Below are 16,715 nucleotides of genomic sequence, written 5' to 3'. Positions count from 1 at the left end.
CCCTCTGCCTTCCCAGTTGGTCATCTTGATAATGTTCCAAAAAGGTGACAACAATACGCAGAAATTGGGTAGAGAGACCTACAAACTTTGAACTAAATATGTTCCTGCCCTACCTAAGGGTTTCTTCAGTTTCAATGACTTTAGAAAATATGCAGCACACAGTGGGTTTTGCTATGTTTAATGGTAGCGGTACAACCCATTTCCTCACTTGTGTTAAGATGTCTGGGGACTAAATTTTTATAATGCTTCACCAGGAATAAAACACATCAGCAAAGACAGTATAACATTGTGTGTTTATTTCCTAACAACTCTTCAATGAAGGGCATGGATTATTTTACATTTTTATATATCTTCTTGGAATGTTATGTAATGGATCCTAAAATACTAAAAGAATCAGCAGACTTCCTCCACCTTTGTGGGCTGCTCACCAAACTTTGCATTCTTCTTCAATGCAAGGCTACCTTCTGGATTAAGTTCAGTGCTTCCTTTTACATCCTTAGAACCAGAGCGCTGACTTGCCTCATAAATGGATCTGTACTGCTTGTGACCAAATTTGTCCAATCCTTCAAAGACGTAGCCTTCAGGATCTTTGAAACGAGCAGGGCATAGACAAATTTCCTTGGGCGTGTAAGTTGTGCTGTACATGCTTTCTGCATCAAAAACATCATGGGACCTAGATCCAGGTCCGACTGGCTTACAGGAAAGTGTGTGTGCAGGAGGATGTGATACATAGTGGAGCCTAGAAGATGTCAGGCAGTCCAGTGGCTCCACTGGCAACTGGATCATCTGCTCTGGTTTCACAGGAGGCACTCTTGTATAACACCACTGCCTGTAGTCTTCCTTCATGACGGAATGCCCATCAAAAGGCACATCGCTTCTCTCCCGGCAGATCACAGGGCGGAAAGACTTTGGTGGTTGCACTCTGTGCTCTAAGTAGTCTTTATGAGTAGTTGACTGCAGGTCCATTTTCCCTGTTGGAGGAACATAGACCTTATCTGCTCTTTGGAATCGACATGGCAGTGGCATCTTTGTGTATGCATCCCGGCACTCTGTTGATGGACAAAATGGAAGATCGTAACTCTGTCGAGTGTAGCAGGGCTTAGTGGACTCAGCGGGACAACCGGGCTGCCCTTTAAAATCTTGTTGGTGGGTGGTAAGGCCATCGAATGAATCTAAACAGGGCTTGTACGGTTCTCCAACATGGAATCTGGGTCTCTCCACTGGGTGGCAAACATAGGCCTCTTGGTAATTTGACACATCATCAAAGGGAATGGTGGAAACTCTAGGGGGATTTACGGGCTTGAAGCTCTTCGTACAAGCTGGTCCCTTAAACTCAAAAGCGTCCCGAAAAGTGGTTGTGGAAGCAAAAGGTTCTCCAGGTGGACAGTATTCATTGTCTGGTTTCATTGATTCACGTTTCTTTTCGTTCCATGGTCTGTAAGCATCTGTAAAGAGCAATAAAAAAACATTAGTGACAGAATACAAACTTTGAACCTCAACGTGATTCAGCTATCTAACATAGATCCCATTTTCTTAAGGTTTCTGTAGGAAAAAGGAAGTGCCCTGATGCGTAATGTGATGCTGTCGCACACTTCTAGCCAATTTGTGTTAGCCAAATTGTATCCATTATATTTATTTTCTTTTTCCTTTTGTTTGTGCCAATTGTATTTTGGATGTACCTAAAGGCCATAAACCACAAATATGTTTTATTACAACGGTAAACATAGATCTTCCCTTAAACAGAACATAAAGTTTTCTCCAAAAAACGAACTTCCTCTTTTTGGAAGGTTAAAGTAAAATAAGACAGGCAAGGAGTTATGAAAATGGCCAGGAAAACAAAAGACCTTTTTGTTCCAAGACTCAACACAATTAGCCGAAACATACAGCCCACATTCAATAAAGAGAGCTTGCTGCTTCACTACAATGTGCGCAATGACTTTTTGAGTGTTTTTGTGTTCTCTGAATAACAACTCATGTTTAGCTGCTATTTTTTTACTGAATTTCTGCACTTTTTACTTACACATACTGTAGCCAACTTTTCACTTTCACAGCCATGCCTGATGTGTTTTCTCATTTTAGCTGCCATAGAAAATGTTGCTCAACCCTACAGCCCAAACCACTGAACGGAATGAAACCAGACTTGGCTTGAAAGTACAGCTTTGCTCAGAGACCATGCTCTTGTCGGGTTTGGGGTTAATTCACGTAGTAGTTCTTGAAAATTGTATAAAAAGCTGTTGAGCAGGCTTTTAAAGGGCTAACACTTTTGTATATCCCTGCAATTTAAAGTTGCAAGTCATGATTCTCAATTCCTGTTAATTACATTTTGAATTATTTGACAAATCTGATTGACTTAAGAAGGGTTTTGAATGTTTTCTACCTTCTTAAAAATCACAAATTGGAATCAATTTTTGTGCCTGGAAAAAAAACCTTTCTATAGGCTTGGTGGGAGCCACCATCAGTGGTATCCAACCGCAGAGGATTGCCGAGGGAAAACAGAGGCATGAACATCAAGTACTACACAATAACAAAAACATAATATGCACAAAAATCACATTTGCCAATGGTACTGAAGAAAGATAATCATGTAAGGATTAAACATGGCAGCTGAAGCAAATTATGGCATACGTTGTGCGGGCTGCACCCCATAACTGGTGAATGTCAGTGGTTTCACCCATTTGTGTATATATTCAATAAAAAACAGTTAGAACTGGAAACAGTTCTTGCTCAAACATGTAAAAACACTGAAATTTGCCAGTTAATATATGTTATACGTATGGGTTGGGAGTGGGCACACAGGCTTGCTAAATTTTACTTCCCATGTCTTTCACAGATGCCACCAGCTCTCCAGGATATAGGTACTACAACTTGTTGTGGCAGCTGTAAAGGCATTGTGGTTGTAGTGTGAGTCTGAGGCAAGAAAGTCTTGATGGAAGGGGCACCACAACCCACTCATGGCTTTGCCCTGTTCTGAGTCACAGCTCCTGCCCACATTAACCAATGGTAATGAATAGCATGTTACACTCTGCACTCGTGCATGCATCCTACATATTGCATAAATATGTGATTTTATTTCACAAAATGTAGTGGCATAAAATAAAACATATTTCACATGGAGCCCTGAAATGTGGGATTTATTTCATGGCCCCCAGTGAAATATTCATAACAAGAGCACCTCCACCCAACCCAATCCCAACCACTCTGCAGAGCCTTACCTTTATTATGGCCACCAGACCATGATAAGACTACGCATCAATAGAGGAAGCAGTTATGTGGCAAGGTTATCTAAACTATGTGTCAAGAAAAGGCCAATTATGCATCATTAATCAAGCCATAGCAATGCTGTAAAAGTACCATTTGGGTCCATTTTAGCAGGAAACAGTTTTGTTGACATCTGCAAATTATGTGGCAACTTATTCAGCATGTGTTAGAAAAAACAGGTATTTGAAGCTGTCAATCTAACTTTCATGGCATGTAAAGGCCCGTCCTCACTTTCAGAGACGGCAGAAATTCCCACCAGGTGGGTACAGTGAGTGACCATACCCGCCTGCACAAGGATTCCTGGAGGGCCCCTGTTGCATCCATGCCCTACCGCCTGAGAGGGCCATCAAGATGTTGGGGGTTGCACTGCCTGTGCACCATCCCGTATGTGGTACAAAATGAATGCATCTCTTGGTGGTTTGTTTCTTTGCCTTTCCATCCACATCTGTAATATGGCACAGGTGCAAAGCCAATGAGTCATTCATTAGTGTTAAGCCATGTCCCCATTCAAAATGAGGGCATGGCATGCATCTTGGGTTATCTTGGGCACGCATTTTAAGCAGGTTTTATTTCCAAATTATAGAAAGAGCCATTCAGGTATTTTCAGACCCTTTTGTGATACCAAAGAGCTTCAGGGGCACATGCAACAGGTACCTGCTGGAGCACTTTGCATAATGCAGGCCCGGCGACCACAGTCCAACTTGACCACCACTGCTAGCTTCGAAAAAACTGAAGCGGCTTGATGGCGAGCCTCAGTGTCAGCTGTGCACTGGCTCTCTCTGTTAAGCACAGCAGACTCAGACACACACCATCTGCATCATTCTCTTCAATGTATCTGTGACCTACCTAGTACTAGGAAGAACCTTTAGGATAAAGTGGGCCAAGCAACCAGGGTTCCGTATCAAAAGATGGTGCGGGGAAAATACAGAAGATCCTCCACAGGTGGAAACACAAACAAAATTGAGTAGACACTAAACAATAAATAGGCACAACGTGAAAAAATGTTGCTTAATAGCATGTATAATGGTTAACAGTGGCTTGCAGTGAAGTCATATTAGGACATGCTCCATCTCATTTTAAGATATACATAGACCTAACAATTATAAGATCCCATGCCCCATTTATTTATTTTTGTTATTCTATTCATTCTTAGATTTTCATGAGGCCAGATTGCAATTTTAGAGAAAGGACAGACAAGTTAGAATGATGATGAAAAGTAAGTGTATCCAAAGAGTGTTAGTCTACGAGCAGAACAAATTATGGGGGTCATTCTGACCCCGGGGTCGGCGGTAGCACCGCCAACAGGCTGGCGGTGCTCCGCCGGGCATTCTGACCGCGGCGGTACAGCCGCAGCCAGAAACGGACTTTCCGCTGCCCATGGGAATCCGCCATGGGGATTCCGACCCCCTCACCGCCATCCTGTTCCTGGCGGTTCCGCCCGCCAGGAACAGGATGGCGGTGAGGGGTGTCGTGGGGCCCCTGGGGGCCCCTGCAGTGCCCATGCCTATGGCATGGGCACTGCAGGGGCCCCCGTAAGAGGGCCCCACTTTGAATTTCAGTGTCTGCTCAGCAGACACTGAAATTCGCGACGGGTGCTACTGCACCCGTCGCACATCCTCCACTCCGCCGGCTCCATTCGGAGCCGGCATCCTCATGGAGGGGTGTTTCCCACTGGGCTGGCGGGCGGCCTTTTGGCGGTCGCCCGCCAGCCCAGTGGGAAACCCAGAATAACCGCGGCGGTCTTTTGACTGCGCAACGGTATTCTGGCGGTTCCCTCCAGGCGGGCTGCTCCCGCCGCCCGCCTGGGTCAGAATGACCCCCTATGTGTGTTTTCAATGCCATTTTGAACTTCTTTTGGATAAGCCTGAAGAGGATATGCAGATGGAATGTGTTATAGAGCTATGAGCCTATGACAATACAACACCCCATCTTGTGAATCTTCACTCGTGGTTTAAGAGATGCTCAATGATTGTGGTCACTCAAAATGAAGGTATATGGATCCACTGGACTGAGGAGCACCACCTAATTTGTCAAAATATTGAAGAATAGCTGATTGACTTGCATTCAGCTTTGGATGTGAAGTAGACCGTCAACACATAGTTGACCCAGAGCACTTCAGTAGCTTAACTGATATTTAGATGCTGTGCCTATTATAATATGGCCTATCTGAACAACACTGTATCATAATTCAACCCTTTTGGTGCTTATGCAGCCTAACGTCTTACCTTTACTCTACATACGAGCAGTCATCTGTTTGCCCTTTTGGTGGCAAACTCAACATACCTTGGTAGGATGTGGCTATAATGTCTAACATCTAGCACATGCCACTAATATGCGTCTTAAATATGTCAGGAGGGAAGCAGACAGAGATGCTTTTGGCTAACCAGATGCTTATTTGCAGGTTTTTTTGTTAACGTGATCAAGTGTCCAACATGGTGAACTATCATTTACAGTCATCACTGAGATGGGATTGAGAATCATGCTCACTAGCAGGGTTGAAATGAAAGAGAAAATGATTGACAGAGAAAGGCTGCAAGTATTTGGGTATAATGTGGCTAATTCTCGTTGGAACGTGAATTTCTCAATTTACTGTGTAAAGCTCAATTTTACATATCCATCAATTGAACCAATCTTTGAAAATCTGATAAAATATGAGATAAAGGGGTATATTTATGATTCCCTAGCGCCACCTTGCGCCACATTAACGTCATTGTTTCTTACCTTTAAGTGGCCCAACAAGGCCGAAATCCCCACGCCTTATTTACAGGGTGGTGCAATGCATGCATTGAGCCAGTCTGTAACCCTTTGCGCTACATGATGCCTGTGCCATTAGGGGAGCTGGAAAAATGGGGTAAGGAAATCTATGAGATTTCCTTGCGACATCTTATACAGCACTTTTAACGCCTGCTCAAGAGATCAAGAGCAGGCATTAAAAAGGGTCTTCCATTCTTTAGAATGTATTCTGCAGGAGTAGTGCCAATATTTTGGTGCTACTCCTGCAGAGTACATCAATAGCATCATGAAAAATTATGCTATTTCCCCCTACCCCGCGCCATGGGGCACCGTATTTTAAATATGGCGCACACATGGTGGCAGTAGAGGGGGGGATAAGGAGCGTAAGGAAAGTGGCGCTGCACTTTGTGCAGCGCTACTTTCCATAAATCTGCCCCAAAGTCCCCTCACGGGATTGGGGACAGTGTTAGGATGAGGTGATGTGCCCCGAACAGGTAGCATAACCATTTAAATCTGCCTTCTTGGGGGCATGGCCAAGATGGTGGCGCGCTAGGACGTTCCTGCCCGCGCTCCACCTCCCTGGCCCCAACATTTGTTGCCTGGCCTGACGAGGGGGCGGACCGGCCCCCCCCCCCCCAGGTTGAAGGGTGCTGCTGGAGGCAGGAGGCAACCCGATCGAGGTTTTGCAGCGCGCAACGCTGCCTCTGCAAAGAGGAGCGGCTGGCCCCGAAGTGTGTTCGGGGCCGCGGAACGGCTTGGGCGGTGCCCTGGGCCGCGTAGTGGTGCCTTTCTCTGACGGCGGCCTGAGCGAGCGTCTGGAGGCATCGGAGCCTCAGAGGGATCCTGCTGGGCCCCGTGAGTCACGGTGGCATGGTGGGGGTTTAGACCCCAAGAGTAATTGCCGTTTGGGTGGAAGGAGCCTCTTTGAAAGACCTGGTTGGGGCTGGATGAAAGCACCCCCCTACATTGGACCTCTCCAGGACCGTGGAGGGACCTGGAGGTGCGGCCACATAGAGGAGAGGCCTTTGTTTGATCCCGAGGTCTTCATTCCTACCAGCATGGACCACAAGTAAGTGCGGGCCAGTGTGCGAGGGACAGAGGCCACAAAAGGCAAAGTTTTGTGGGATGAGGCTACACAGCGCGCAGGCCAGACGCAAAATCTGTTACAAAGACACCTGGGGATTTGCTTCCAGACGGAGCGTTTGGAGAGACTTTGGGGGGTGTCCCGGCAAGCTGAGTTCGGGCCCGCAAGCCATGGAGGTGGCCAAATCCAAGCCGGAACGCTCAGTGAGAGAGATGTTGACAGGGACCCGGATGGCATCGGGGGGCTTGGCGGAGGATCCACCGGCGACGAGACCACTGGATGGTCGGACGGAGATGGAGTCAGATGAGGGCTCGCCAGTCACAAAGGGCTTTCTAACCTCCCTGTTTGATTCGCTCCGCAGCAACATCCAGGAACTTCGCAGGGACATATCCCAGGAGGTGAAGGAGCTACGGGGAGAGGTTACCTCCCTGGGAGATCGTGTAGCGCAGCTGGAAGATGGTGAAATTTCCCAGTGTGAGGAGGTGGCGGGCCTGCAGCAAGAGGTCGTTCGTCTCCGAGAGCAGCAGGACTCCCTCCAGATAGCGGTCGAGGATTTGGAAAATCGTTCAAGGAGACAAAATATCTGCATCAGAGGGGCCCCGGTGGGGGCGGAAAAGGAGGGCATTGGAGAGTATGTGGTGGGCCTGTTTCGCTCTCTGCTGGGCACGGAGGACACCCAGGGGATAGTTTTGGACAGAGTTCACCGGGTTGGCTGCGCCGGAGGCCCTGGAGACCGTTCCCCAGATATCCTGGCCTGTCTCCACAATTGTGTGCTTAAAGAAACGATCCTGCAGCGGGCTCGCAATCTTCAGCAGGTACTCTTTAGAGGACATGAGCTCCAACTATTCCACAACCTCTCTGTGCGAAGAGAATTTAGACCTATCACGGAGCACTTGCGGGTGCATGATGTGTCTTATTCCTGGGGCCACCCGTTCCGCTTGGTCTTCCGGTGGGAGGAACAGCTATGGCAGGTGCGATCCATTTCGGAAGCATTTCGGATCTTCGGTTTGGAGGAGAACTCCCAAGATGCGAGCAAGAGGGCTACCCTGCCTGGGGGGGCGCCCCCACATTGGCGGCGGAAGGAGAAAAGAAGGAAACTGCAGCGCCCTACAGCCTCGGAGCCGAGGTCGGAGCGGGAATCCATTCTGAACAGCGTAGCCGCCGGAACTTCAGCCTAGTGGAGGTGGGGGGTGCGGGACAGACCTGAACTGCGGATGGCCTTGATGTTGACGGCTTGTCGGCCGCTGAGGAGGGTTGGGGGCGGCGGGGGCGTTGGACCTGGTTTACCAAACATGGATGGTTCTACAGCCCTGTGGACACACTTCCTCGTGAAGTTGGGTGTGCGAGGACTTTTTGGTTCTGAGCACCTGTTGTGCACATTGTTTGAATGTTGCTGTGTTTCCCTGCTATGCTGGCTTCTGTGTGGAAATAGTATCAGGCCTTGGTGTTTCAGATGGTTCATCTTCTGGCCCGGGGGGTCCTCTTCCTGTTGGGTCCCTACCCTTTTGAATGCTTCTCTCATTATAGGGTATGATTATTAAATGTACAAGCTTGAAAGTCCGAGGGCTTAACAATCCTACGAAGAGGTTAGCCATCCTGTCTGCCTTGGAGAGGTCGGGGAGTCATATATGCCTGCTGCAGGAAACACATCACGTCCCAAAACATATTTACCGCATGCGCTCTAAGTGGTTCCCTAGACAGTCCTGGTCTTCGGCATCAACGAAACACGCAGGGGTTGCGATATTGTTGGCGCGCTCATTCCCTGGGGAGGTGGTGACAAAATTGCATGAGGTGCAAGGTAGGCTTTTAGCCATGAGATTGAGAATGGGGGGGTTTTCCTTCACTATTTCTTCCATCTATGTGCCCAATTCTCAGCAGGAAGTCTTCCTAAAAGAGGCTTTGACCCCACTCTTACAATCCCCGGATGGTTCTATCCTTGTGGGGGTGACTTTAATCTGGTGACGGATGGGGATTTGGATCTTTCAGGCCACCGGTATGGGCAGACGGGGTCAGTGACAGCGGCAGGGCGTCAATGGTTGAGTAAGTGTGGCCTGGAGGATGTGTGGAGGAGGGCGCATCCCAAGTTAAGGGACTATTCCTTTTAGTCAGCAGCGACCAAGACATATGCTAGGCTTGATCTTTTTTTGGCCTCGCAGGAGTTTCTTCCCCGGGTTAGGGAGTCAGCGATCGAGCCTCGATCCCTGTCTGATCACGCTCCGGTTACTGTTGAGGTTGCCATGAATATGGGGCGCGTGGGCGTATCAGAGTGGCGATTCAGGGACTTGATGCTTCAGAACGCTGCAACAGTGGATGTGATTCGTAGTGCAATAATCGATTATCTTAACCATAACGATGATGGGGCCACCTGTATGGTGACGCTGTGGGAGGCACTGAAGGCGGTATTGAGGGGTGAGGTGATGTCGCTGTCAGCTAGGGATAATAAAGCAAGGAGATTGCTTCGGGAGGATTTAGAACAGAGAGTGAGAGTATTGGAGCGTTCACATAAGCATACTGGTGCTCCGAGAGTCTGGCGAGAGCTTGAGAAAGTGAGGAAGCAGTTGATGCGGTTGGATTGGGACAGGGCAGAGTATGCGGTGGTGCGCCTTAAGCATAAGTATTACTTAGGGAGCAACAGATGCGGAAGGCTATTGGCGCATCGGTTGCGAGCGCAGCGCGTGGCGTCAATGATAAAAATGGTCTGCTCCCCTTTGGGAGCGGAAGCGCGCACGGGCGATCAAATCGCGTAGGGTTACGCAGAATTCTATCAGGGATTATATGGAGCTGAGGACCCCGGCAAAGCATCTCCGGAGGCCTTCCTAGAGGGTATTGCAATTACTTCTTCGACCGAGAGGGAGGCGACCTCATTAGATCAACCCATAAGGGCAGAAGAGGTCATATCAGCGATTTCACGGTTGCAGGTTGGGAAGCCACCAGGCCCTGATGGTTTTTCCGCACTTTTTTTCAAGACCTTTTGTGTGGAAGTTGTACCGATATTAGTGCGACTCTTCAATTCCTTTCGGCAGACGGGGGCTCTCACGGCCAGTATGCTGGATGCCACGATTGTGGTTATTCCGAAGCCGGGGAAGGATCCCAAGGAGTGCGCCTCCTATAGGCCTATTTCCCTCTTGAATATCGATGCCAAACTGTTCACTGGTATTCTCGCACACCGGCTCAATTATTACATGCCGGGCCTTGTAGATCCCGACCTAGCTGGATTTATACCACACAGACAGTGTAGTGATAACACTAAGAGACTGCTTCACCTATTGGATAAAATGGACTCTTTCTATCGATGCCGAAAAGGCGTTCGATAGGGTTCATTGGCTATATTTTTTCAGAGTCCTTGAACGTTTTGGATTAGGCCCGGGTTTCATGGCATGGATTTGTTGCATCTATCAGGCGCCCCGGTCGGCGGTCCGGGTCAACGGAACGCGCTCGCTGCCATTCCCAATTCAAAGAGGTACCCGGCAGGGGTATCCGCTTTCGCCTCTCCTGTTTGCACTTTATATGGAACCCATGGCGCAGCGGCTTCGCGATAACCCTCAGATCAAGGGAGTGAAGTTCGGGGGAGAGGAGCACATCATTTCATTGTACGCGGATGATGTGATTCTTACCCTCTCGGAGCCTGCAAACTCATTGCCTGCACTAATGGAGATACTGGAGGGATTTGGACGGGTCTCGGGATTCCGGATAAACATGTTAAAGTCCCAGGCCATGAGCAGGTTTATTAGTGTCGAACATGAAAGAGATTTGAAGGCCCGATTCCACTTTATATGGTCTTCCTCAAAAATCCCGTACTTGGGGATTGACTTAGGGTCCACTGTTGCCCGTACGGCGTCGCTGAATTACACGAAACTGACCCAGGAGGTTCAGCGTGACCAAGAGACCTGGGGGAGACTTAAGCTGTCTTGGTTAGGCAGAGTGGCAGCGGTGAAGATGACCATCTTGCCGCGTGTTCTCTATTTCTTCCAGGCACTTCCGGTGGCGCCCCCGCCACAGACGATAGCAGCCCTCCAAACAGCAATTCTAAAATTTATTTGGGAAGGTAGGGCGCCACGGTTTCCGCGATGGGTGTTGTATCGCCCTAAACAGGAGGGAGGACTGGCGGTCCCCTGCCTTCTGCGTTACTTTCAGGCTGCACAATTGCATTTTTTATAAGAATGGAGCCGCCCGTCTTCCGAGAAACATTGGTGTTTCATGGACCAAGCGGTGGCCGGCTCCCATATATGGAAAGAGCCCTGGCTCAGCTGCCGTCACAGAGCGCGGGGGTTGTATGTGTCCCCGGTCACGGAGGTGTCGATGAGGGTATGGGATGTGGAAGCTAGCAGACTGGGCTTGATTACATTCCCGTCCCCAACGACTCCCTTAGGTGCGAACCATGATTTTGGCCCGGGCCTGCAACGGGAGGCACTACGCCGTTGGTATGAAGGGGGCTGCAAAAGGGTAGGTTATGTTTTCGACGAGCAGGGGGTGATCTCCTTCGAGCAGATGAGAGAGGTCTATGGCTTAACGGAGGCAGATAGAATGATGTATTACCAAATACGGCACTGGGCCATGTTGCCAGTTAATAGGGCATTAATAGACAGGCCGCTAACACCGTTTGAAAAATGGATCTTAGTAAAAAAAGACGATAAGCGGGTGAGCTCGGAGCTCTACGGCCTCCTAAGGGGGGGACACCCGTTCGCCTAAGACTAAGGGTCAGCTGAGGTGGGAGAGGGAACTGAAGAGAGAGCTGTCTGATGCGGAATGGGAGGGTGTTTTCTACAGGACTCACCATACGGCCTACAGTGCGGCAGGCACAGAGACAGCCTATAAGGTGGCCTCCTATTGGTACTACACCCCAGCAAGGATCCATGCCTGGCATCCCACTAAGTCTAGCCTTTGTTGGAGGGGTTGCGGGGTGGAGGATTGCTTGTGCACTTGCTATGGCATTGCCCCAAGCTTCACCGGTACTGGGAGAATATTATAGATGCTATTGATTTGGCGTTTGATACTCAGATCCCCAGATTCCCGGCTTATACTTTGCTGGGCTTACCTTCCCCCTGAGATCACTGAGGGGGCGGCAGATGGCCTTGGCCTTGAACGCGGCACTGCAGCTGTTGTTGGCCTTGTGGGGGACTGACAGGATCCCGACAGTAACCTCATGGCTCCACAAGTTGTGGTTCATTCTTACTATGGAAAAGCTCACTTTAGTTTCACAGCAACGCAGTGGCGAATTTAAAGAACTCTGGCAACCATTCTTACAACTACTTTCCACGTAATTCACAGAATTGACATGCCCGTCCTATCTGAGGGTGCTGGAACTGACTTGAGTGAAAGGGAGGGAGTGAGCATTAGAGAACTATACGCAGGACCAAGATAGAGTGGAATCTAGGTTTGGGACTGAGTGATGGCTGTATGATGTGCCAGTAGCAGGGAAACAATGTTAACGTTTTGTTTATGTTTATTGTCACTGTACATGGAGCATGCCTAATTTTACGGCAATTGTACCACTTTGATATAATGCATATGTGATGTTTATAATTGAAAATAATAATAAACAGATTTGATCCATAAATATGCCTTCTTGAGACAAAGTATACATTATTAACCATGAATGTTTATAAACACATAAAGGGGGTTATTACAACTTTGGAGGAGGTGTTAATCCATCCCAAAAGTGATGGTAAAGTGACGGATATACCACCAGCCGTATTATGAGTTCCATAGGATATAATGGACTCGTAATACAGCTGGTGGTATACCCGTCACTTTACCGTCACTTTTGGGACAGATTAACACCTCCTCCAAAGTTGTAATAACCCCCAAAGTGTATTAGACAAGTCAAAATACGGTTAGTCTCAATCAGCCAACCATGCATATCAATCACATTCAGGGAAACAGCATCAGGAGATCTGACATGCAGTCAAGCCTCGGAAACAATAATAATATCATTGTAAGTCCAAAGTATGAGTCCAGTGGCGTACTTCCAGGGGAGTTGTTTGGGGTGTTACCCCCCCACCCCCAAACATTTTTTATTCTGTAGTAAATAGTTGGGCGCCAGTGCTTTCAGTCGGGTAGTGTGAAGTGTCGATTGAAACCGGGATTATCACCTGCCTGCAGTGACACTCTATTGTACACGTTTTGAAAGCTGTAAAAATGTTGATTGGTTTTAAAAACAGTGCTTTTGTTGCAAGGCCTCAAACACGCTACAAAATCAAGAGCAACAATATTAAAGATAAACCCCTAAATAAATGATTATTAGTTCCCTTTTGACCTAATGTCATTGGATTCGACAGTACTAGTTACACTTAAAACAATGGCAGCTCATGTAATGAATGGACCTACTGAATTACAGAGCGGAAAGGCCTTGAACAGCTGCATTTGAAAGGAAAGCTTCCTCTGGAGTTCATAGATCGTTCTATTTAAAAAAACGAGAGGGAGTGAGGAGCTCAACTTATTGGACTATGAGGCCTATAAAACAAATACAGGGGCATATTTATCAATATGTTGCGTCATCCTTGAGGGGCGCAAGGGTGACACAACACTATAGTAAGATTTGTCAAGCCATGCACCTTGCATGGCCCTGAGTGGCTTGATAAATTTGGAACAATGCAACATAGTGCCAATCGCTATGTTGGATTACTGTGCCCCAAGGGAGGCATTCCATGGGTGGAGCGTGGCTGTTCCCACGCATCCACCCATGGACTTTGATGCACTCCCAGATTTACCAACAATAGTAAACCTGGGTATGCGTCAATATGCAATGTCTCCAGAGGGGAGGTCCAACGAGGAGAAATATGTTTATTTCTCCTCTTTGTTTCATCTTTCTAAGTATGCTACATTCTGCAGCACACTTAGAAAGAGGAAAATGCAGCTGAGGACATTTTTGTCCAGAATAGTGCCCCTTCCTGCACAAAATCATTCCTGTCTACAACGCAGGCACCCTTGAACCACAGTGCAAGGGTGTCTGTGTTTGCGCAAGGCAGTTAAAAGGGTACCAGGACAAGAAAAGGACAGGAATGTGCCGTATCATGGTAAATATGGGCAAATCCCTGCCCTTTCCATTTCATGCAGCCATACTAGGTGGCTTGCTGAGCTGCATGAAATAATGGTGACTATGCTTCATAGTGCTTACCTCTCCTAGCGCTAATCACATACACAAAACAGACAGGTTGTTTCCAGGTCAGAATGAACTGTACGTTTAAAGCAAAAGGAATTCCTTCCAGATATTCATTAGTTGCTAATGACTTTTTTATTTTTCCATAAAACACAAAATGGTCGACACGTGTTCCGCGATTAGTATGATCCAATCATTGCTTTTTCAGGGCCAACAGCGTAACAGTTTTAAGGCGCTAACCAAAATGTCACAACTAATACAATGATCCTCCATGATTCTTTCATTGGTTCAATGATTATTGTCTTTAAAGTAAATCAAAAGATAGTCGGCCTAACAACCAAACACTTGGCTTGCCAACAAAAGACGTGGATTTCCCCCAAGCCTAGTTCACGGTTTGTTTGATCAATGTTAAGAAAATATGATTTTTAAAGTGCAGTGCTTGCATTTCTAGAGCAAAAGATTTATGACTCTTAGCAGACATAATTTTTTAATCAAAATGATCTCTCACAAACAACAATACTCCGAGCTTTGGAGCGTGAGGAGTCACAACTCAAATGTTCAGATTGCATAGTATGCAAGATTGTTTCAAAGGGAATAAGGGCTTGCTTGTGCAAGCCAAGATTAGCAGGGGGTTTCTTTTAGTAGGTAGTAGTCCACAGACAAAAAAACAGGTAGCCCCTCCCACCTCCCAGGACTACTTATGCAGGATGCTGCAAGGACCCAGTGAGAAGCCTTGACCTCCTGGTCTGTGTGCCGCTCTCCTCGCTGCCAGTTCCATGTATGGGAGCCACACTCCAACACCCACGAGCCCTCAGGTTCTGGACCACACCAAGCACCAGGAACGCTGGCTCTCCTACCATCTACCACTACTCCAGAACTGAAATCACCACCCTCAACAACCAACCTGCATAGCGTTGACTGCTGCAGCACCTCTCCTCACTCCTCTTCATGTCCTTTCACCTGCTGCCACTGCCGATGCTCCTGCAACACCAACCCTCTTTCGCCCCCCCCATCTCTGCCACACCCTGACCACAAAGACCCTCCAACAACTACAATGCATCCTGCTCAATGTTCAATCCCTCTGCAAGCACATAACCGAGGTATAGGGCACAATCACCACCCTAGATGCCCAACATCATTTTCCTCACCAAGACCTGGCTCAACACGACCCCCACCCCAGACATCACTGTAGCGACACCGGATCGGTACAAGATCATCGACCATGACCGTTCCAGCAAACCCGGAGATGTAATTGCCATCCTACACAAAGATACCATCTACTGCACCACCACTGGCATTGACTTGCAAACCATGGAACACCTCAACTTCCAGCTCAGCGTAGGTGCCAAAACCACCTCCAAAGAAACCCTCACCTACCAGCCCACAGGACCTCGACCTAGGTTTTGCAACACCATCCCTGAACTCATCACCGCCCAAGCTATCGACATTGAAATCTATAGCTTCCGATGTGACCTCAATTTCCACCTGGACAACCCTAAAAACGCCAACACCAAAACCTTCCTTGACAGCATGAACGCCATAGGCCTCAATCAAGTATTCATAAACCCCACACACCGCAGGACACACACTGGATGCCATCTTTACATCCGGCAACAGAGTCAAATACCATCAAACTCACCTGGTCGGACCATTCCATCATCTATTTCACCTACACCACAGCTCCCAGCCACACCATCAGACCACTGAGCACCTCCCATCAGAGCTGGAGCAAGATATCTGAGTGCCAGAGGTCACACACCCTCAACTGCCACCCCCAGACATCACAGCGGACATTGGAACAGATGCCAAAAATGTCAATACCTGGATATTAGACTACGCAGACACAGTAGCCCCTGCAAACCAGCCAATCCTAACAGACCCACCAAACAAGCCAGATGGTATACACCAGAACTCAGAGACACAAAACGCAAGTGCAAACAAATTGAGAGATGAATGCACACTACCAAGGCTCCCAGCAACCGAACCACCTTCAAAAGCTCACTTTGCCAATATCACAATTGTCTGAAAGATGCCAGAAAACTTGCCTTAGCCACCAAAATTCAAGCCAAACCGATCAGCAATGGAAAACAGCACCACCCCATCTCAAGACTTCTGCGACTCCCTCTCTGACTACTTCCATAACAAAATAGCCACCATTTATAAAAAACCTTGCACCTGAGCCAACGGCCACCAACACCATCAGCTTTCTCGATTCCACCCAAACCCTCACCAACACCAATATTTTCAACTGGAGCCAGCTCGCTGGCAAAACACCACTGAATTCATGAGAGCCATCCATTCAGGATTCCCCCATGGACCCATGCCCTCACCACATGTTGAACATAGAAATCGAAACCATCGGCAGCAAAGTCAAGGTCATCCTCAACATCTCCATCACTTCAGAAACATACCAGAAGTGGGCGGTAAATTTTGGTCCACCCGTGGAGTTTGTGGAATTTTCACGCTGTGCTTGGAATGCGGAGTTCGGCAAAAACTTTGCCCTCCGCCATGTAACGGAGTTTACTGCCTACCAGTACAATG

At 47.9% G+C, this 16,715-nt stretch overlaps 1 protein-coding gene across 1 annotated transcript in view; it reads right to left on the bottom strand.

Moving 5' to 3' along the window:
- Positions 1-328: 328 nt before the first annotated feature.
- SAXO1 (stabilizer of axonemal microtubules 1) overlaps positions 329-16,715 on the bottom strand; it is a 356,540-nt gene continuing 340,153 nt past the window's right edge. The window contains exon 4 of the mRNA XM_069239449.1: positions 329-1,445. Coding sequence (XP_069095550.1) covers positions 394-1,445 — 1,052 coding nt within the window. The 3' untranslated portion in view covers positions 329-393. The remainder of the gene's footprint in view (positions 1,446-16,715) is intronic.

This window comes from Pleurodeles waltl, chromosome 1_2 (assembly GCF_031143425.1).
Source record: "Pleurodeles waltl isolate 20211129_DDA chromosome 1_2, aPleWal1.hap1.20221129, whole genome shotgun sequence".
Classification (NCBI taxonomy): Eukaryota; Metazoa; Chordata; class Amphibia; order Caudata; family Salamandridae; genus Pleurodeles; species Pleurodeles waltl.
Note: the sequence above shows the minus strand (reverse complement) of the source record. Positions and strands in the feature narration are given on the sequence as shown.